We start from the raw sequence: 22,500 nt of genomic DNA on the forward strand, positions 1-22,500 counted from the left end.
AGGCTATAGCATGAAGGTTTAGAAGGATAAAACAACTTATAACTAACACAAAATATTATAAATAAAACCTACATTATATCTGACATTATGATAATGATTTGATTTGGAATAATGATTCTACATTATCATTACCATAATTTGGGCGGCAGTTAGACTAGCGGTTAAAGAGGAAACTCAGCAACCGGATGGTTGCCAGTTCAAATCCTGGGTCTGACAGAAAGCTGGCAACCGGAGGGTTGCTGGTATCAAATCCCAGATGCCATTGCCTGTCGTTGTGCCCTTGAGCAAGGCACTTAACCCCCCATAACAACAGCTCCCCGGGGCGCCCAGTGTGGCAGCTCCCCACACCTCTCCAAAACCTGGGTGTATTTATGTCTTTGGAGGGGTTAAAAGCAGAAGTCACATTTCGGTTGGACCTTGTGATCTAATAAAGTGATCTAATAAAGTGATCTAATAAAGTGATCTAATGAAGTGATCTAATAAAGTGATCTTAAAATGAGAAAATAGTCAATCAGTAGAGAACAAGATATTCCACCCTGTTCTGTCTGGAATCAGCTGGACTTAAAACCAAGCTCTCACGAAAGAGCAGTACAGTTCAATCGCTGTAATTTCTGTCTCGTACTGACCGATGGTCATACTTAGACTGTGAGGCATTGCATGCGGACCCTCCCTCTAACGCACTCTCTGTAAGTGTACCAAATGGCAACCTATTCCCTATGTAGTGACCAGAGCCTGTATGGTCATACTTAGACTGAGGCAATGTGGACTCTGCTCCAAAGTACTGTACTATATAGCAAATAGGTTGCCATTTGGGAAGCACCCTCCCTGTATATCTGGGTCAAGTTAATCCTGTGGATTTGATATCATTAGCTTTGATAACAGGGAATGAGATAAGGTCTGGGCTAGAAGGATGAGGCAACATGACCTTGTGCTTGAGACTCTGAGGCTACATCCCAAATGGCACCCTAATCCCTATATAGTGCAGTACTGACCAGAGCCCTATGGGACCTGATAAAAAGTAATGCACTATTTTTGGAATAAGGTGCTGTTTGGGACACAACCTGAGGCTAGCATGACAGCAGGGGAGAGTCAATCCTTCGGTTCGGGTGAAGTCAATCCATCTAATATCTCCAAACACAAAACACAGTATACACACTACCCTATTGTGAATCTATAGGTGTAGTATACACACTACCCTATTGTGAATCTATAGGTGTAGTATACACACTACACTATTGTGAATCTATAGGTGTAGTATACACACTACCCTATTGTGAATTTATAGGTGTAGTATACACACTACCCTATTGTGAATCTATAGGTGTAGTATACACACTACCCTATTGTGAATCTATAGGTGTAGTATACACACTACACTATTGTGAATCTATAGGTGTAGTATACACACTACCCTATTGTGAATTTATAGGTGTAGTATACACACTACCCTATTGTGAATCTATAGGTGTAGTATACACACTACCCTATTGTGAATCTATAGGTGTAGTATACACACTACCCTATTGTGAATCTATAGGTGTAGTATACACACTACACTATTGTGAATCTATAGGTGTAGTATACACACTACCCTATTGTGAATCTATAGGTGTAGTATACACACTACCCTATTGTGAATCTATAGGTGTAGTATACACACTACCCTATTGTGAATCTATAGGTGTAGTATACACACTACCCTATTGTGAATCTATAGGTGTAGTATACACACTACCCTATTGTGAATCTATAGGTGTAGTATACACACTACCCTATTGTGAATCTATAGATGTAGTATACACACTACCCTATTGTGAATCTATAGGTGTAGTATACACACTACCCTATTGTGAATCTATAGATGTAGTATACACACTACCCTATTGTGAATCTATAGGTGTAGTATACACACTACCCTATTGTGAATCTATCGATGTAGTATACACACTACCCTATTGTGAATCTATCGATGTAGTATACACACTACCCTATTGTGAATCTATAGATGTAGCATACACACTACACTATTGTGAATCTATAGGTGTAGTATACACACTACCCTATTGTGAATCTATCGATGTAGTATACACACTACCCTATTGTGAATCTATAGGTGTAGTATACACACTACCCTATTGTGAATCTATAGGTGTAGTACACACTACCCTATTGTGAATCTATAGGTGTAGTACACACTACCCTATTGTGAATCTATAGGTGTAGTATACACACTACCCTATTGTGAATCTATAGATGTAGTATACACACTACCCTATTGTGAATATATAGGTGTAGTATACACACTACCCTATTGTGAATCTATAGATGTAGTATACTGACATGTTGAAAGTTCATGCACAGAGGCACAGGCATGCGTGCTCATCACATACACACACACACACACCCGCCATGACCCCACTCTGACCCTGGCCCTCGTAAGCAGCAGCTGGGTAGGACAGTTTCTCAAACACGCACACACACACACTTCCTTTAAGGAGTAGCTGTGACATTTGTGAGGCACTCAATCATGTATTGTATGTCCTCTCTCTGTTGAGGCTGTTCAGAGAGATGGTAGCTATCAGGCACACAGTGAACACTTTGGGACACACACACACCGTAGGAGAGTGGACTATTTCCTTTACAGTGTGAACTCACACACACTCAGTGAACAACCATTGACCTTCCTTCTGTATGCTTTTCAGATGTTCTCTTCATTCTGGAAGTACGCTTGGCTGCACTGAACAGTAGTTGGCTTACAGTATGTGTGTGTGTGTGTGTGTGTGTGTGTGTGTGTGTGTGTGTGTGTGTGTGTGTGTGTGTGTGTGTGTGTGTGTGTGTGTGTGTGTGTGTGTGTGTGTGTGTGTGTGTGTGTGTGTGTGTGTGTGTGTGTGTGTGTGTGTGGACGTGTTTAACTATTCTAGTGGGGACCAGAAGTCCCTACAAGAATAGTAAACGAACAAAAAGTTGACCAGCTGGGGACATTTTGTTAGTCCCCACAAGGTCAAATGCTATTTCTTGGGGGTTTAGGGTTAAGGTTAGAATTAGTGTTAGGGTTAGAATTAAGTTAAATATTAAGGTTAGGAGCTAGGGTTAGTTGTAGGGTTAGGGTTATGAGCTAGGGTTAGTTGTAGGGTTAGGTTTAGGGTTAGGGAAAATAGGATTTTGAATGGGACAGAATTGTATGTCCCCACAAGGTTAGCTGTACAAGACTGTGTGTGTGTGTGTGTGTGTGTGTGTGTGTGTGTGTGTGTGTGTGTGTGTGTGTGTGTGTGTGTGTGTGTGTGTGTGTGTGTGTGTGTGTGTGTGTGTGTGTGTGTGTGTGTGTGTGTGTAGATTGCGGTCAGTAATGGTGTACTGTTTGTACGTTGGCATAGATAACATGTATATACTGTAGGTAGATATATATACTGTATATATATATATATATATATATATATATATATATATATATATATATATATACATTTTTCGATTAGTTGGATCAAATGTAAACATTCAAAGTGAGAACTGGAGCTGTCGATGGCCTGATAAAGAACAGTCATTTTGAAGGACGGAACATGTTCCTGTGTCTTTATTCTCATGGATAATCACTTTCCAGACATATAGATATCGAAGACTGTGTACTTAGGTACAGTATGGTCACAGAGGCTGGATCACAAATGATACCCTATTCTCTATACTACTTTGGATCACTTTCAAGTGTACATATTTAAGACTCCTACTCACCCATAGCATGTTCACAGTGAATACGTCCCAAATGGCACCCTATTTCCAAGTGCACTACTTTTGACCAGGACCCAATGGCACCCTATTCCCTATATAGTACACACATTTTGAGAGAACAGGGTGCCATTTGGGATGCAGAGACTGTATACTTTCAGAATCTCTAATCTGGTCTCATCTCTGTAGAGTTGAGCTTCACGGAGCGCTGACATCAGACGGAACAACACAAGACATTTTCCCCCAGACATGCAGACATGGGAAGTGTGTGTATGTGTGTGGTTGTATGTGTGTGAATGTGTGGTGTGTGTGTGTTTGTGTATGTGCTGTGTATGAGAGTGTGTGTATGAGTGTGTATGAGTTTGTATGAGTGTGTGCAAGTGTGTGAGTGTATGTTTGTGTATGTGTTGTGTATGAGTGTGTGTGTGTACTCACTAGGGCAGGTGATCATTCGGCAGGTCCTGACCAGGGGTGGAGAGGAGAGGCCGTTGCAGAGCCTCCTCGCCAGCATCACCTCCTGTCCAGCTGAGGTCAGCCTCCGACACACTGGCTCCCGACGTTGGATTCCCAGACCACAGGACACAGAGCACTGCAACACACACATTTATAATGCATTTTGTTCATTTACAACTTTGTGTAATCAAAATGGAATTGCCCTCCTCCTTTCACCGTCCCTCTTACAGGTCCTGACACTACCCCTCCTTCCCTCCCTCCACTCACCTCCCCCACTCTGCCTCCATCCATCCCTCTTCATCCCCCTGCAACCTCTCTACTCACATTATCCTACTCTCCCTTCATCCCTCTCTCCTCCCTCCCCATCCCTCCATTAATCTTCTCCTACTCTTCTTCAGTCTCTCTCCTCCCTCCCACATCCCCACTCACCTTCCCCCACTCTCCCCCGGCCATGTAGGGGAGACAGTCCGTCTTGGAGCAGGTCCTATGAGGGGCCGGTTTGGCCCCTGGGCATGCTGTGTCCCCCAGTGTCCAGTAGGCCCCCGTAGACAACAGCTGTTTACAGAACACCTTACGTACCTGGCTACCCCCGCCACAGGAGAGGGAGCACTGTGAGACAGAGAGAGAGAGAGAGAGAGAGACAGAGAGACAGAGAGACAGAGACAGAGAGAGAGAGTGACAGAGAGACAGAGAGAGAGAATGTAGCAAAGGGCTTCTAACAAATGTGGACAAAGCAAATGCTTTGATCAACCCATCCATCTATCCATCTATCCATCCGTAATAAACGTTGATGCCTAAAACGTATACCTAACAAACAAACAAACAAACAAACAAACAAACAAACAAACAAACAAACAAACAAACAAACAAACAAACAAACACACACACACACACACACACACACACACACACACACACACACACACACACACACACACACACACACACACACACACACACACACACACACACACACACACACACACACACACACACACACACACCACGGCCTCTCCTTAATACCTCCTGCCAGGGCTCAGTCTCCCATGCTGGAGGGCAGTCCACCTGGTTGCAGGGTTGAAGGATGGACGGCTTGAACTCCCTGCACTCGTTCTCTGACACACTCACACTATCCTGCTGCTCTACGGAGAGCACACGCATGCAGAACACACTCCTGGTCTGGATGCCCACCCCACACGACGCAGAGCAACGAGTCCACGCTGTCACCTCCCACCTAGGAGAGAGGGAGGGAGGATGTTAGACACATAAATCATTACACTGAGAAACACACGCACAGACATGCGTGCGCACACACACACACACACACACACACACACACACACACACACACACACACACACACACACACACACACACACACACACACACACACACACACACACACACAGACAGACACACAGACACACACACACAGACACACACACACAGACACACAGACACACAGACACACACAGACACACACACACATACACACAGACACACACACACATACACACAGACACACACACATACACACAGACACACACACAGACACACAGACACACACATGGTATGTTGTTTTTATGGAGGCGAGTGCAGATGCCATTCATGGCCATTATTTCCACTGAGAGAGAGGACCCATAGTGACTCCTCGTGTCATAAATGACTTTCATAAAGTAAAGATAAACACAAGGCAGGCCTGCCACTGTCATTAGTCCTTAGAAAGTGAGTTATAACAGCAGCACTGGAGAGAGAAAGGGAGGTGGGAGGGAGGGAGGGAGAGGGGTCAGAGAAGTTGGAGAGAGAGAGAGACAGAGAGAGACAGACAGACACAGAGAAAGACAGAGAAGAGACAGAGAGCGAGACATGTGAGGGGAAGAGAGGGAGCTAAGGGATTACTGGTCTCTGAGTTGCACTGGCTCAGAACTCAGAAGCAGCCATGAGTGTGTATAACCGTATGTGTGTGTGTGTGTGTAGAACTGTATGTGTGTGTGTGTGTGTGTGTGTGTGTGTGTGTGTGTGTGTGTGTAGAACTGTATATGTGTGTGTGTGTGTGTGTGTGTGTGTGTGTGTGTGTGTGTGTGTGTGTGTGTGTGTGTGTGTGTGTGTGTGTGTGTGTGTGTGTGTGTGTGTGTGTGTGTGTGTGTGTGTGTGTGTGTGTGTGTAGAACTGTATGTATGTGTGTGTGTGTAGAACTGTATGTGTGTGTTTGTGTGTATAACTGTATGTGTGTGTGTGTGTGTGTGTGTTTATAAAGCACCCTACAGCTGTTTCCTGTGTACATCTATTACCCCAGTAGAAGACAGTAAATCAGCCAGTAGATGAGAAACCTACATCACTTTGGGAGCGTTTCTCTGTGTTCTTCTTCTCTCAGAGAATATGTGGTGAGAACCTGGTTGTAGTGCTTCCCTCAGCAAACCTACCCAGCAATCATTCAATCAATCAATCAATCATTTAATCATTAAATAAACCCATTCATCCATCCATCTACCCATCCATCCATCCATCCACCCATCAGTCCATCCATCCATCCAGCCATCCATCCATTGTTTCATAAATGGTTCCTTCCAACCGTATGAAGTTAGATGTCATAGATGGAGACACCCTGCTAGGATCAAAATCTAATCACATGTTATTAGTCACATGCTTGGTAAACAACAGGTGGAGACTAACAGTGAAATGCTTAGTTACAGGCCCTTGACAACAACACAGTACTACTGTGTTGTGCCTTACGCCTCGATCACACCGACAGCGTTATTGTGCAAAACGGTACGCACTATCACCTCGATATGTGAGCAACAAAAGTTCAACATTCACCTTCTGCTACCATTTCTGTCAAGCCGGCTACGCACACAATTTGATGAAATATGTTCGACAAATCCAAGGTGTGCAGCACACAGAACGCACTGCAACTGCCTCTGCAACGCCATGCTGCAAGGCAAACGCAGCGCTCCATTGGAAATGAATGTACTTCTGGTGTACCAAAACGCTGTAGGAGAGAGATGGTGGCTGCGTCCCGAACGGCACCTATTCCTTATGTAGTGCACTACTTCTGACCAGGGCCCATAGGGTGTCATTTGGAACACAATCATGGTGCCTTCATCCACCGTCTTATGTAAGAGTGAGAAAGCAAAAGAGGAAACAGTGTTTATCTAAGAGGTCTATTTTAAGAGCTCCCGGATAACTGATGAGAATACCGTACCATCTTAGTACCTCAGAGACAACACTCCCAGGGCTTTGTTCTGACTGGGATCACAAGTATTTTTGTGCATCCCAAATGGAACCCTATTCTCTGTATAGTGCACTACATTTAACGAGGGCCCATAGGGCTCTGGTCAAGAGTTGTGCACTATGTAGGGAACAGTGTGCCATTTGGGATGCAGTCTTTGAGACGTCTGTATTTATAAGATCATAAATAGCACAGCAGTCTTCTACTCTGCAATAACCATCATCTTCATGAAACAGAAACCTGGATGCAGCCGACCACAAGAGAAGATCTACTGCTGACAAAACCTGCCATCAAAGTAGTTATTCTACTCTAAATGGTATATTTACTTCTGCTTTCTTTCTGTTTTTATGCATTATGATAAAACACTGCTCTTATTAGAGTCAATAAAACGATTTGATCTTAATCAAGATCAGCATTTTCCTGAACGCAGCGAGCACTAGCCCTCTGAGCCAGCTGTCCTGCTGCCTTTGGGTTAGTGATTGGAAAAACAATCTGTGATGTGTGTGTGTGTGTGTGTGTGTGTGTGTGTGTGTGTGTGTGTGTGTGTGTGTGTGTGTGTGTGTGTGTGTGTGTGTGTGTGTGTGTGTGTGTGTGTGTGTATATGTGTGTGTATATGTGCTTGACTCTCATCAAATTCTCTCTTAATGAGAGCACAGTCTGACTAGCCATTTAGAATCAATCAGAGACTTTTCCTTGAACATTAACCATGTTCCTGCCTCTTTTGCTCAAACACACACACACACACACACACACACACACACACACACACACACACACACACACACACACACACACACACACACACACACACACACACACACACACACACACTTGCTCTCTCTCAGTTTCTCTCTCTCTCTTGTTACGACCGTTCAATGTTAGCCACAGATATAACCATACACTACCCTGCAGACCATATTTTACAGGTTAGCTAGACTCATATCCTTGAGCATGTGTCCCAAGAGAAACAGACCAAGAGAAAAATAAACGTACCCGTAATAGCGCCATTGTGTGGTCGATATCAATTTTCTTGCACATTTCCAGTCCTCACAGTGTTTGGAACATGTGTACCAAGTTCCGTTACAAAACGAATATCCGTGACTGATTTATATGCATTTATGTGACAGAACACGCCCAAGTGAATGTTTATTTGTCTGTTGCGGCAATGTTGTTTGACGCACTAACCTGGATTATAATGCGCTTACAGACCTTGGTCTATAGATTTCAGATATCAAGTTTGGTGAAGATCGAGTCATTCGGTGGCAGAGGAGTAGTGTTTTAAGTGTTTTTCACAAAATAAAAAATGGTGGAAAATCCATCATAACGAATTTTATGGATTCTTGAGGCAAGTTTGTTCTGTGTGAGGAGAGGGAAATATGTATAACATTTCATGGCTCTAGGTCACACAGGATGCGGGGGCTGACCTTTCAAAGTTTGCATTTTCAATCGCTTGTTATAGAGCCACTATGTGGCCAATCGGCATGGTATTGCATGAGAGGGTGTGACTCTTGGGCCTTTACCATGTTGCTAAGTTACACAATCCTGGGCCTTTTCATCTCACAGGAATTAGAATTTTATCACCAAAACAGCAGAAAAAGGAACACAATAATAACAATAAGGAAGTGGAACAAATACAAGAGAGTTTCAGCAGCTTTGCAGCTTGAACCCCAAACAATAAAATATAAGACTACTAACACAAAGTAAACAGCTCAGTAGAACAGAATAAACATTTTAACATCAGTATAATACAGGAAGGGATCATTTATCGTCCAATATTTACAAGTGTATTGGGGAAGGCGGGGAAGTATATAAATTGAGCAGTATAATAAGAGTCTGGTAGCAGCAGTTGTGATGTGTATGTAGCATGAATATGTGTGTGTGTGTGTGTGTGTGTGTGTGTGTGTGTGTGTGTGTGTGTGTGTGTGTGTGTGTGTGTGTGTGTGTGTGTGTGTGTGTGTGTGTGTGTGTGTGTGTGTGTGTGTGTGTGTGTGTGTGTGTGTGTGTTAAGGTGCAGAGAATCAGAGCAGGTGGTCAGTCCAGTTTAAGTGTTCAGCAGTCTAATAGGGCTGTCTGTGTGGCATCATAGGGCTGTCCTTGTGACATCATAGGGCTGTCCGTATGGCATCATAGGGCTGTCCGTGTGGCATCATAGGGCTGTCTGGGTGGCATCATAGGGCTGTCTGTGTGGCATCATAGGGCTGTCTGTGTGGCATCATAGGGCTGTCTGTGTGGCATCATAGGGCTATCTGAATGAACAAGCCTTGCGTGAGCTCAACTCTGGGGCCAGAGAGTCTACTGTGTTTCTGCGGTTGGAGAAACAACTTTACTCAGGTTACTGCTGAAGCCATTAGTAGTTGTTATGTCAGACCACAAACTCCAATTGTATTATTATTCAAGCCTCTCCACGATGCAGTAATCATCTAGATGTATATTCTAAGTTTGATTCCACCATAGAAAACAGAAATGTATTTGCAATGTTTATCCTAACTTTAATTACAAAGATGAACCTCATTTCCAAGTTATTCTAACGTTGAATGAAAAATTATTTGTTTTTAGAAGCTGTGCTTCACTCAAAAGGTATGTCTTCGTCCCAAATGGCTACCTAATCTCTATTTAGTGCACTTTGGGCCCTGGTCAAAAGTAGTTCACTATATAGGGAATAGGGTACAATTTGGGACTATGCCTATGTCTCTGTAGGAATATATGGCTGACACTTAAATGATTTCATAACAAGTAAAAAAAAAAAACACTAGTTGAGACCTTGCCAGTGATATTGGAACCACCTGCGTTCTGTGAATGTTAAAAACTACACACGCTAGTTCCATGGATTGTGACGGCAATTTGGGGCTTGGTTGGTTGATCCTTATCTTTAGGTCTGGCTCTGGGTACTGTGTGTGTCTGCCTGTCTGGCTCTGGGTACTGCGTGTGTCTGCCTGTCTGGCTCTGGGTACTGTGTGTGTCTGCCTGTATCTGTCTCTGGGTACTGTGTGTGTCTGCCTGTATCTGTCTCTGGGTACTGTGTGTGTCTGCCTGTCTGGCTCTGGGTACTGCGTGTGTCGGCCTGTCTGGCTCTGGGTACTGCGTGTGTCTGCCTGTCTGGCTCTGGGTACTGCGTGTGTCTGCCTGTATCTGTCTCTGGGTACTGTGCGTGTCTGCCTGTCTGGCTCTGGGTACTGCGTGTGTCTGCCTGTATCTGTCTCTGGGTACTGCGTGTGTCGGCCTGTCTGGCTCTGGGTACTGCGTGTGTCGGCCTGTCTGGCTCTGGGTACTGCGTGTGTCTGCCTGTATCTGTCTCTGGGTACTGTGTGTGTCTGCCTGTCTGGCTCTGGGTACTGCGTGTGTCGGCCTGTCTGGCTCTGGGTACTGTGTGTGTCGGCCTGTCTGGCTCTGGGTACTGCGTGTGTCTGCCTGTATCTGTCTCTGGGTACTGCGTGTGTCTGCCTGTCTGGCTCTGGGTACTGCGTGTGTCTGCCTGTCTGGCTCTGGGTACTGCGTGTGTCTGCCTGTCTGGCTCTGGGTACTGCGTGTGTCTGCCTGTCTGGCTCTGGGTACTGCGTGTGTCTGCCTGTCTGGCTCTGGGTACTGCGTGTGTCTGCCTGTCTGGGTCTGGGTACTGCGTGTGTCTGCCTGTCTGGCTCTGGGTACTGTGTGTGTCGGCCTGTCTGGCTCTGGGTACTGCGTGTGTCTGCCTGTATCTGTCTCTGGGTACTGTGTGTGTCGGCCTGTCTGGCTCTGGGTACTGCGTGTGTCGGCCTGTCTGGCTCTGGGTACTGCGTGTGTCTGCCTGTATCTGTCTCTGGGTACTGTGTGTGTCTGCCTGTCTGGCTCTGGGTACTGCGTGTGTCGGCCTGTCTGGCTCTGGGTACTGTGTGTGTCTGCCTGTATCTGTCTCTGGGACTGTGTGTGTCGGCCTGTCTGGCTCTGGGTACTGTGTGTGTCGGCCTGTCTGGCTCTGGGTACTGTGTGTGTCTGCCTGTATCTGTCTCTGGGTACTGTGTGTGTCGGCCTGTCTGGGTCTGAGTACTGTGTGTGTCGGCCTGTCTGGCTCTGGCTGGGTACTGTGTGTGTCTGCCTGTATCTGTCTCTGGGTACTGTGTGTGTCGCCCTGTCTGGCTCTGGGTACTGCGTGTGTCGGCCTGTCTGGCTCTGGGTACTGCGTGTGTCTGCCTGTATCTGTCTCTGGGTACTGTGTGTGTCTGCCTGTCTGGCTCTGGGTACTGCGTGTGTCTGCCTGTATCTGTCTCTGGGTACTGTGCGTGTCTGCCTGTCTGGCTCTGGGTACTGCGTGTGTCTGCCTGTATCTGTCTCTGGGTACTGCGTGTGTCGGCCTGTCTGGCTCTGGGTACTGCGTGTGTCGGCCTGTCTGGCTCTGGGTACTGCGTGTGTCTGCCTGTATCTGTCTCTGGGTACTGTGTGTGTCTGCCTGTCTGGCTCTGGGTACTGCGTGTGTCGGCCTGTCTGGCTCTGGGTACTGAGTGTGTCTGCCTGTATCTGTCTCTGGGTACTGTGTGTGTCGCCCTGTCTGGCTCTGGGTACTGCGTGTGTCGGCCTGTCTAGCTCTGGGTACTGTGTGTGTCGGCCTGTCTGGCTCTGGGTACTGCGTGTGTCTGCCTGTATCTGTCTCTGGGTACTGTGTGTGTCGCCCTGTCTGGCTCTGGGTACTGCGTGTGTCGGCCTGTCTGGCTCTGGGTACTGTGTGTGTCGGCCTGTCTGGCTCTGGGTACTGCGTGTGTCTGCCTGTATCTGTCTCTGGGTACTGCGTGTGTCTGCCTGTCTGGCTCTGGGTACTGCGTGTGTCTGCCTGTCTGGCTCTGGGTACTGCGTGTGTCTGCCTGTCTGGCTCTGGGTACTGCGTGTGTCTGCCTGTCTGGCTCTGGGTACTGCGTGTGTCTGCCTGTCTGGCTCTGGGTACTGCGTGTGTCTGCCTGTCTGGGTCTGGGTACTGCGTGTGTCTGCCTGTCTGGCTCTGGGTACTGTGTGTGTCGGCCTGTCTGGCTCTGGGTACTGCGTGTGTCTGCCTGTATCTGTCTCTGGGTACTGTGTGTGTCGGCCTGTCTGGCTCTGGGTACTGCGTGTGTCGGCCTGTCTGGCTCTGGGTACTGCGTGTGTCTGCCTGTATCTGTCTCTGGGTACTGTGTGTGTCTGCCTGTCTGGCTCTGGGTACTGCGTGTGTCGGCCTGTCTGGCTCTGGGTACTGTGTGTGTCTGCCTGTATCTGTCTCTGGGACTGTGTGTGTCGGCCTGTCTGGCTCTGGGTACTGTGTGTGTCGGCCTGTCTGGCTCTGGGTACTGTGTGTGTCTGCCTGTATCTGTCTCTGGGTACTGTGTGTGTCGGCCTGTCTGGGTCTGAGTACTGTGTGTGTCGGCCTGTCTGGCTCTGGCTGGGTACTGTGTGTGTCTGCCTGTATCTGTCTCTGGGTACTGTGTGTGTCGCCCTGTCTGGCTCTGGGTACTGCGTGTGTCGGCCTGTCTGGCTCTGGGTACTGCGTGTGTCTGCCTGTATCTGTCTCTGGGTACTGTGTGTGTCTGCCTGTATCTGTCTCTGGGTACTGTGTGTGTCGGCCTGTCTGGCTCTGGGTACTGTGTGTGTCTGCCTGTATCTGTCTCTGGGTACTGTGTGTGTCGGCCTGTCTGGGTCTGAGTACTGTGTGTGTCGGCCTGTCTGGCTCTGGGTACTGTGTGTGTCGGCCTGTCTGGCTCTGGGTACTGTGTGTGTCTGCGTGTCTGGCTCTGGGTACTGCGTGTGTCTGCCTGTATCTGTCTCTGGGTACTGTGTGTGTCGCCCTGTCTGGCTCTGGGTACTGCGTGTGTCGGCCTGTCTGGCTCTGGGTACTGCGTGTGTCTGCCTGTATCTGTCTCTGGGTACTGTGTGTGTCGCCCTGTCTAGCTCTGGGTACTGCATGTGTCGGCCTGTCTGGCTCTGGGTACTGTGTGTGTCGGCCTGTCTGGCTCTGGGTACTGTGTGTGTCTGCCTGTATCTGTCTCTGGGTACTGCATGTGTCGGCCTGTCTGGCTCTGGGTACTGTGTGTGTCGGCCTGTCTGGCTCTGGGTACTGCGTGTGTCTGCCTGTATCTGTCTCTGGGTACTGTGTGTGTCGCCCTGTCTGGCTCTGGGTACTGCGTGTGTCGGCCTTTCTGGCTCTGGGTACTGCGTGTGTCTGCCTGTATCTGTCTCTGGGTACTGTGTGTGTCTGCCTGTCTGGCTCTGGGTACTGCGTGTGTCTGCCTGTCTGGCTCTGGGTACTGCGTGTGTCTGCCTGTCTGGCTCTGGGTACTGCGTGTGTCTGCCTGTCTGGCTCTGGGTACTGCGTGTGTCTGCCTGTCTGGCTCTGGGTACTGTGTGTGTCGGCCTGTATCTGTCTCTGGGACTGTGTGTGTCGGCCTGTCTGGCTCTGGGTACTGTGTGTGTCGGCCTGTCTGGCTCTGGGTACTGTGTGTGTCGGCCTGTCTGGCTCTGGGTACTGCGTGTGTCTGCCTGTATCTGTCTCTGGGTACTGTGTGTGTCGGCCTGTCTGGCTCTGGGTACTGCGTGTGTTGGCCTGTCTGGCTCTGGGTACTGCGTGTGTCTGCCTGTATCTGTCTCTGGGTACTGTGCGTGTCTGCCTGTCTGGCTCTGGGTACTGCGTGTGTCTGCCTGTATCTGTCTCTGGGTACTGCGTGTGTCGGCCTGTCTGGCTCTGGGTACTGCGTGTGTCGGCCTGTCTGGCTCTGGGTACTGCGTGTGTCGGCCTGTCTGGCTCTGGGTACTGCGTGTGTCTGCCTGTATCTGTCTCTAGGTACTGTGTGTGTCTGCCTGTCTGGCTCTGGGTACTGCGTGTGTCGGCCTGTCTGGCTCTGGGTACTGCGTGTGTCTGCCTGTATCTGTCTCTGGGTACTGTGTGTGTCGCCCTGTCTGGCTCTGGGTACTGCGTGTGTCGGCCTGTCTGGCTCTGGGTACTGTGTGTGTCGGCCTGTCTGGCTCTGGGTACTGCGTGTGTCTGCCTGTATCTGTCTCTGGGTACTGTGTGTGTCGGCCTGTCTGGCTCTGGGTACTGCGTGTGTCGGCCTGTCTGGCTCTGGGTACTGCATGTGTCTGCCTGTATCTGTCTCTGGGTACTGTGTGTGTCTGCCTGTCTGGCTCTGGGTACTGCGTGTGTCGGCCTGTCTGGCTCTGGGTACTGCGTGTGTCTGCCTGTATCTGTCTCTGGGTACTGTGTGTGTCGCCCTGTCTGGCTCTGGGTACTGCGTGTGTCGGCCTGTCTGGCTCTGGGTACTGTGTGTGTCGGCCTGTCTGGCTCTGGATACTGCGTGTGTCTGCCTGTATCTGTCTCTGGGTACTGCGTGTGTCTGCCTGTCTGGCTCTGGGTACTGCGTGTGTCTGCCTGTCTGGCTCTGGGTACTGCGTGTGTCTGCCTGTCTGGCTCTGGGTACTGCGTGTGTCTGCCTGTCTGGCTCTGGGTACTGCGTGTGTCTGCCTGTCTGGCTCTGGGTACTGCGTGTGTCTGCCTGTCTGGCTCTGGGTACTGCGTGTGTCTGCCTGTCTGGCTCTGGGTACTGTGTGTGTCGGCCTGTCTGGCTCTGGGTACTGCGTGTGTCTGCCTGTATCTGTCTCTGGGTACTGTGTGTGTCGGCCTGTCTGGCTCTGGGTACTGCGTGTGTCTGCCTGTCTGGCTCTGGGTACTGCGTGTGTCTGCCTGTCTGGCTCTGGGTACTGTGTGTGTCGGCCTGTCTGGCTCTGGGTACTGCGTGTGTCTGCCTGTATCTGTCTCTGGGTACTGTGTGTGTCGGCCTGTCTGGCTCTGGGTACTGTGTGTGTCTGCCTGTCTGGCTCTGGGTACTGCGTGTGTCGGCCTGTCTGGCTCTGGGTACTGTGTGTGTCTGCCTGTATCTGTCTCTGGGACTGTGTGTGTCGGCCTGTCTGGCTCTGGGTACTGTGTGTGTCGGCCTGTCTGGCTCTGGGTACTGTGTGTGTCTGCCTGTATCTGTCTCTGGGTACTGTGTGTGTCGGCCTGTCTGGGTCTGAGTACTGTGTGTGTCGGCCTGTCTGGGTCTGAGTACTGTGTGTGTCGGCCTGTCTGGCTCTGGGTACTGTGTGTGTCGGCCTGTCTGGCTCTGGGTACTGTGTGTGTCTGCCTGTCTGGCTCTGGGTACTGCGTGTGTCGGCCTGTCTGGCTCTGGGTACTGCGTGTGTCTGCCTGTATCTGTCTCTGGGTACTGTGTGTGTCTGCCTGTCTGGCTCTGGGTACTGCGTGTGTCTGCCTGTCTGGCTCTGGGTACTGCGTGTGTCTGCCTGTCTGGCTCTGGGTACTGCGTGTGTCTGCCTGTCTGGCTCTGGGTACTGTGTGTGTCGGCCTGTATCTGTCTCTGGGACTGTGTGTGTCGGCCTGTCTGGCTCTGGGTACTGTGTGTGTCGGCCTGTCTGGCTCTGGGTACTGTGTGTGTCTGCCTGTATCTGTCTCTGGGACTGTGTGTGTCGGCCTGTCTGGCTCTGGGTACTGTGTGTGTCGCCCTGTCTTGCTCTGGGTACTGTGTGTGTCTGCCTGTCTGGCTCTGGGTACTGTGTGTGTCGGCCTGTCTGGCTCTGGGTACTGTGTGTGTCGTCCTGTCTGGCTCTGGGTACTGTGTGTGTCTGCCTGTATCTGTCTCTGGGTACTGTGTGTGTCGGCCTGTCTGGCTCTGGGTACTGTGTGTGTCTGCCTGTATCTGTCTCTGTGTACTGTGTGTGTCGGCCTGTCTGGGTCTGAGTACTGTGTGTGTCTGCCTGTATCTGTCTCTGGGTACTGTGTGTGTCGGCCTGTCTGGCTCTGGGTACTGTGTGTGTCTGCCTGTATCTGTCTCTGTGTACTGTGTGTGTCGGCCTGTCTGGGTCTGAGTACTGTGTGTGTCGGCCTGTCTGGCTCTGGGTACTGTGTGTGTCTGCCTGTATCTGTCTCTGGGTACTGTGTGTGTCGGTCTGTCTGGGTCTGGGTACTGCGTGTGTCTGCCTGTATCTGTCTCTGGGTACTATGTGTGTCTGCCTGTATCTGTCTCTGAGTACTGTGTGTGTCTGCCTGTATCTGTCTCTGGGTACTATGTGTGTCTGCCTGTATCTGTCTCTGGGTACTGTGTGTGTCTGCCTGTATCTGTCTCTGGGTACTATGTGTGTCTGCCTGTATCTGTCTCTGGGTACTGTGTGTGTCTGCCTGTATCTGTCTCTGGGTACTGTGTGTGTCTGCCTGTATCTGTCTCTGGGTACTGTGTGTGTCTGCCTGTCTGGCTCTGAGTACTGTGTGTGTCAGCCTGTATCTGTCTCTGGGTACTATGTGTGTCTGCCTGTATCTGTCTCTGAGTACTGTGTGTGTCTGCCTGTATCTGTCTCTGAGTACTGTGTGTGTCTGCCTGTATCTGTCTCTGGGACTGTGTGCATCTGCCTGTATCTGTCTCTGGGTAATGCACGCACGCCGGCACGCACACACACACACGGCCCTAACACATCTGGACAAGAGGAACACCTATGTGAGAATGCTGTTCATTGACTAAGTTCAGCATTCAACACTATTGCTCCCTCCAAGCTTGACACCAAGCTCAAAGCCCTGGGTCTGAACACCACCCTCTGCAACTAGATCCTGGACTTCCTGACGAGCAGACCACAGGCTGCGAGGATTGGCAACAACATCTCCTCCACACTGACTCTTAACACAGGGGCCCCCCAGGGGTGTGTCCTCACTCCTCTGCTGTACTCCCTGTTCACCCATGACTGTGTGGCGACACCCACTCCATCATCAGGTTTGCTGACCACACCACGGTTGTAGGCCTGAGTCAGCCTATAGGGATGTGAGTGAACTGGCAGGACAACAAGCTTTCCCTCAATATCAGCAGAACAAAGGAGTTTATTGTCGACTTCAGGATGCAGATGAGGGAACACGCCCCGATCCACATCAACGGCACTGCAGTAGAAAGAGTCAGCAGTTTAAGGTTCCTTCACGTCCACCTCACCGAGGACTTGACATGGACCAACAACACCACCACTCTTGTCAAGAGGGCACAACAGGATCTTTACTTCTTAACTTCTTATGGCTGCAATCCCGGTAACAGGATCGATATGACAACAGCCAGTGAAAGTGCAGGGCGCCAAATTCAAAAAACAGAAATCTCATAATTAAAATTCCTCAGACATACATGTGTCTTATACAATTTTAAAGGTAATCTTGTTGTTAATCCCACCAAAGTGTCCGATTCAGCGAAAGCACTACAAACGATTATGTTAGGTCACACCAAACCACAATAAGCACAGCCATTTTTCCAGCGAAAGGTAGCAGTCACAAAAAGCAAAAATATAGCTAAAATTAATCACTAACCTTTGATGATCTTCATCAGATGACACTCATAGGACTTCATGTTACACAAAACATGCATGTTTTGTTTGATAAAGTTCATATTTATATAAAAAAATCTGAGTTTACATTGGCGCATTACATTCACTAGTTCCAAAAACATCCATTGATAGTGCATAGCCACATCGTTTCAACAGAAATACTCATCATAAATGTAGATGATAATACAAGTTATACACATGGAATTATAGATATACCTCTCCTTAATGCAACCGCTGTGTCAGATTTCAAAAATACTTTACGGAAAAAGCAAACCATGCAATAATCTGAGACGGAGCTCAGAACAAGAGTCAAATTAGCCACCATGTTGGAGTCAACAGAAACCAGAAATTACATGATAAATATTACCTTACCTTTGATGATCTTCATCACAATGCACTCCCAGGAATCCCAGGTCCACAATAAATGCTTGATTTGTTTGATAATGTCCGTTATCTATGTCCAATTAGCTACTTTTTTTTTTATTTTTTTTTATTTTTTTTTTTTGGGGTGTTTAGCTACTTTGGTTAGCGCGTTTGGTAAACAATTCCAAAGTCACAAAGCGCGTTCACTAAAACGTGACGAAATGTCCAAAAGTTCCGTAACAGTCAGTAGAAACATGTCAAATTATGTATTGAATCAATCTTTAGAATGTTGTTAACATACATCTTGAATAATGTTCCAACCGGAGAATTAGATTGACTTCAGATGAGCGATGGAACGGAGATGCCTCTCACGTGAACGCGCGTGGTCAAAGCGTGGTCACCTCATGGCAGTGGTTACTCATTCCTGTCTCCTTCGGCCCCCCTTCACAGTAGAGTCATCAGACAAATGTCTATTGACTGTTGACATCTAGTGGAAGCAGTAGGAAGTGAAAACTCATCCATATCTCGCTGTAATTTCAATGGGAGCTTGGTTGAAAATTGACCAGCCTAAAAAAAAATCCAAACAGGAAGTGGAACTTCTCAGGTTTTTGCCTGTCATATGAGTTCTGTTATACTCACAGACATAATTCAAACAGTTTTAAAAACTTCAGAGTGTTTTCTATCCAATACTAATAATAATATGCATATATTAGCAACTATGACTGAGGAGCAGGCCGTTTACTCTGGGCACCTCTGTGCACCTTTCATCCAAGCTACTCAATACTGCCCCTGCAGCCATAAGAAGTTAAGGCAGCTTAAGAAATTCAGCGTGCCACACCGGATCCTCTCCAAATACTACCACTGCACCATCGAAAGCATCCTGACTGGTTACCGCACAGCCTGGTATTTGGAATGGCTCTGTCTACGACTGCAAGGCCCTCCAGCGGGTGGTGAAGATGGCCCAGTACATCACTGGGGTGTGTTCCCACCCATCCAGGACATCTACTTGAAATGGTGCCTGAGGAAGACAGTTTCTATCTACAAGTATGCTGAACGCTTGAACTGGACTGACCATTTGCACTGACTTTCTGCACCTTTGCACTTACATCACAATTGCTGCTAACAGACTTATATATACTAATGCTAATACAGCACAATTTAAACACTTGCCCCCCAATCCCCCCCTTCCCCAATACATGTGTAAATATTGTACTAGAATTTGTGCCTTCCTGTATTATACTTATGCTAAAATGCTTATTTCTATTCCACTGAGCCATTTACTTTATGTTTGTAGTTTTATATTTTATTATTTGTTATTGTTGTTGCATTGTCGAGAAGCAACCTGAAAGTTAGCATTTCGTTGGACGGTTATACCATGTGTATCCTGTTCATACAACTAATAAAACTTAAAACTTAAAAAGCACACACACACACACACACACACACACACACACACACACACACACACACACACACACACACACACACACACACACACACACACACACACACACACACACACACACACACACACACAAACAGGGGTATGCTAATGAGCGTATATTGTTGTAAATGAGTTGTTGTGATTGGCCTGACCTTCAACCCAGCCAGCCAGTCAGAAGAGGATTGCCTAATGTGTGTTAGATTCTCACCTTGGGGGACACGGCTCGGGGTTGCAGATGCGGCCCATGACTGGAGGGCGGCTGGAGGGGTCACAGAGAGGATCGTCAACCTCCTCTCCTCCTCTCTCCCGGCTCACACACCTGACCACTGCTGTCTGTCTCCCTGGGGGAGAGGGGGAACAGAGTTAGAGAGAGAGAGGAGGAGGGGGGGCAGGCTTAGAGAGAGAGGGGGGGGTGGTTTAGGTGGAGAATGACAAGGTGGAGAGCAAGGGAGAATGACAAAAGAGAGAAAAACAGAGAGGTAAGGAGACCAAAAACGGAGAACAACAGAGAGGGCGAGTTGAGAGAGGGCGAGCTGAGAGAGAGAGAGTTGAGAGAGGGCGAGTTGAGAGAGGGCGAGTTGAGAGAGGGCGAGCTGAGAGAGGGTGAGCTGAGAGAGGGAGACGAGCTGAGAGAGGGCGAGCTGAGAGAGGGAGAGTTGAGAGAGGGTGAGCTGAGAGAGGGAGAGTTGAGAGAGGGAGACGAGCTGAGAGAGGGAGAGTTGAGAGAGGGAGACGAGCTGAGAGAGGGCGAGCTGAGAGAGGGCGAGCTGAGAGAGGGAGAGCTGAGAGAGGGAGAGCTGAGAGAGGGCGAGTTGAGAGAGGGCGAGCTGAGAGAGGGAGAGCTGAGAGTGGGCGAGTTGAGAGAGGGCGAGCTGAGAGAGGGCGAGCTGAGAGAGGGAGAGTTGAGAGAGGGCGAGCTGAGAGAGGGCGAGCTGAGAGAGGGGGAGCTGAGAGAGGGCGAGCTGAGAGAGGGAGAGCTGAGAGAGGGAGACGAGCTGAGAGAGGGCGAGCTGAGAGAGGGAGAGTTGAGAGAGGGCGAGCTGAGAGACGGCGAGCTGAGAGAGGGAGACGAGCTGAGAGAGGGAGAGTTGAGAGAGGGCGAGCTGAGAGAGGGAGAGTTGAGAGAGGGCGAGTTGAGAGAGGGCGAGTTGAGAGAGGGCGAGCTGAGAGAGGGAGACGAGCTGAGAGAGAGAGAGTTGAGAGAGGGCGAGTTGAGAGAGGGCGAGCTGAGAGAGGGAGACGAGCTGAGAGAGGGAGAGTTGAGAGAGGGTGAGCTGAGAGAGGGAGAGTTGAGAGAGGGAGACAAGCTGAGAGAGGGCGAGCTGAGAGAGGGAGAGCTGAGAGAGGGCGAGTTGAGAGAGGGCGAGCTGAGAGAGGGAGAGCTGAGAGAGGGCGAGCTGAGAGAGGGCGAGCTGAGAGAGGGAGAGCTGAGAGAGGGCGAGCTGAGAGAGGGAGAGTTGAGAGAGGGCAAGTTGAGAGAGGGAGAGTTGAGAGAGGGGGAGTTGAGAGAGGGCGAGTTGAGAGAGGGCGAGCTGAGAGAGGGAGAGTTGAGAGAGGGCGAGGTGAGAGTGGGAGAGCTGAGAGAGCGAGCTGAGAGAGGGCGAGCTGAGAGAGGGAGAGTTGAGAGAGGGAGAGTTGAGAGAGGGCGAGTTGAGAGAGGGAGAGCTGAGAGAGGGCGAGCTGAGAGAGGGCGAGTTGAAAGAGGGCGAGTTGAGAGAGGGAGATTTGAGAGAGGGAGAGCTGAGAGAGGGAGAGCTGAGAGAGGGCGAGCTGAGAGAGGGCGAGCTGAGAGAGGGCGAGTTGAAAGAGGGCGAGTTGAGAGAGGGAGAGCTGAGAGAGGGAGAGCTGAGAGAGGGCGAGCTGAGAGAGGGCGAGTTGAAGAGGGCGAGTTGAGAGAGGGAGATAGTGGGGTTAGAGAAACAAAGAGGTCACACACGGACACTGAGATAGAAACAAAGCATCTACTGCAGGGGTTTGACTACTTGTTCTTCTAAATGAATAATATATTTGTTTTGGAGGGAAACTAACTCAATATACTTTAAAATGACTGAAACCAAATCCAAACTGTGTAGAAATGATAATGGACCTATATTCATACAGTTTCTTGACTGTTTAGCTCGCTAATAATCACTAGACAGTCAGGGAGATATAAGCAATTTTCACTGTGGCCTTCCGACCTTCATTAAAGAACAAATGCTGCCCCCGGGGGGAAACGACACCCCCGACCTCCTGTATATGACTATGAGAATCCCATCCTGTATAAAATACATATTACACTTTAATAAGAAACCATCTAACAGGGTAATAGTGAAGGAGTTATTTGAGTCATTACCAGATTTATCATGTAGACAAGGATGTTGCATGTTTGGGATAATGCTAGAGTACAACCCTTTTTCGTAATGTTTGGAATTTAGAATTATACCTAGGGTAATGTTTAGGATAATGTTTGTTTTGATGTTTGGGAATATGTTTTGTATGACTTTTTGGGATAATGTGGCAGTATTATTTCAGATAATGTTTGGGGAAATATGTTTGGTATGATGGATAACAATGTTACAATGTTTGGGACAACGTTTGGGTTTCGGTGAAGCACCAGTGCAGCTCACCTGTAGCACAGGAGGCCGAGCAGCCACTAAAGCCCCTGTAGTCCCAGTGGTGGGGCTCCTCACCCTGGGTGTGAGGGCCTTGAAGATCCTGGAGGTCAGGAGAGAAGCCTGGGCCTAGAGTACAGGCTCCCCCATCGCAGGGCCTCTCCAGCTGGGGCCGCTCTTCACCGCACTCCTCCTCGGGCAGGTCCACCTCCGTCTGGGTGAAGGAGAGGAGGACACGACACTTCAGCCCCCGTGTCTGTTTGCCGAGCCCACAGGTGACGCTGCAGGGAGACCACGGCCCTGGGATTAACCTGGAGAGTACACACAGAGAGGAAGAGTCAACGATTGGAGTTAGGTAACACTGAGAT

At 49.0% G+C, this 22,500-nt stretch overlaps 1 protein-coding gene across 1 annotated transcript in view; it reads right to left on the bottom strand.

Moving 5' to 3' along the window:
- Window positions 1-22,500, bottom strand: part of LOC120024767 (ADAMTS-like protein 3) — a 105,267-nt gene that overhangs the window by 45,762 nt on the left and 37,005 nt on the right. The window contains exons 11-15 of the mRNA XM_038969052.1: window positions 22,148-22,443; window positions 19,750-19,882; window positions 5,197-5,407; window positions 4,603-4,782; window positions 4,156-4,309 (exon numbers count right to left, since the gene is read on the bottom strand). Of these exons, the coding sequence (XP_038824980.1) occupies window positions 4,156-4,309; window positions 4,603-4,782; window positions 5,197-5,407; window positions 19,750-19,882; window positions 22,148-22,443 (974 nt within the window). The remainder of the gene's footprint in view (window positions 1-4,155; window positions 4,310-4,602; window positions 4,783-5,196; window positions 5,408-19,749; window positions 19,883-22,147; window positions 22,444-22,500) is intronic.

Source organism: Salvelinus namaycush, chromosome 30 (assembly GCF_016432855.1).
Source record: "Salvelinus namaycush isolate Seneca chromosome 30, SaNama_1.0, whole genome shotgun sequence".
NCBI lineage: Eukaryota > Metazoa > Chordata > Actinopteri > Salmoniformes > Salmonidae > Salvelinus > Salvelinus namaycush.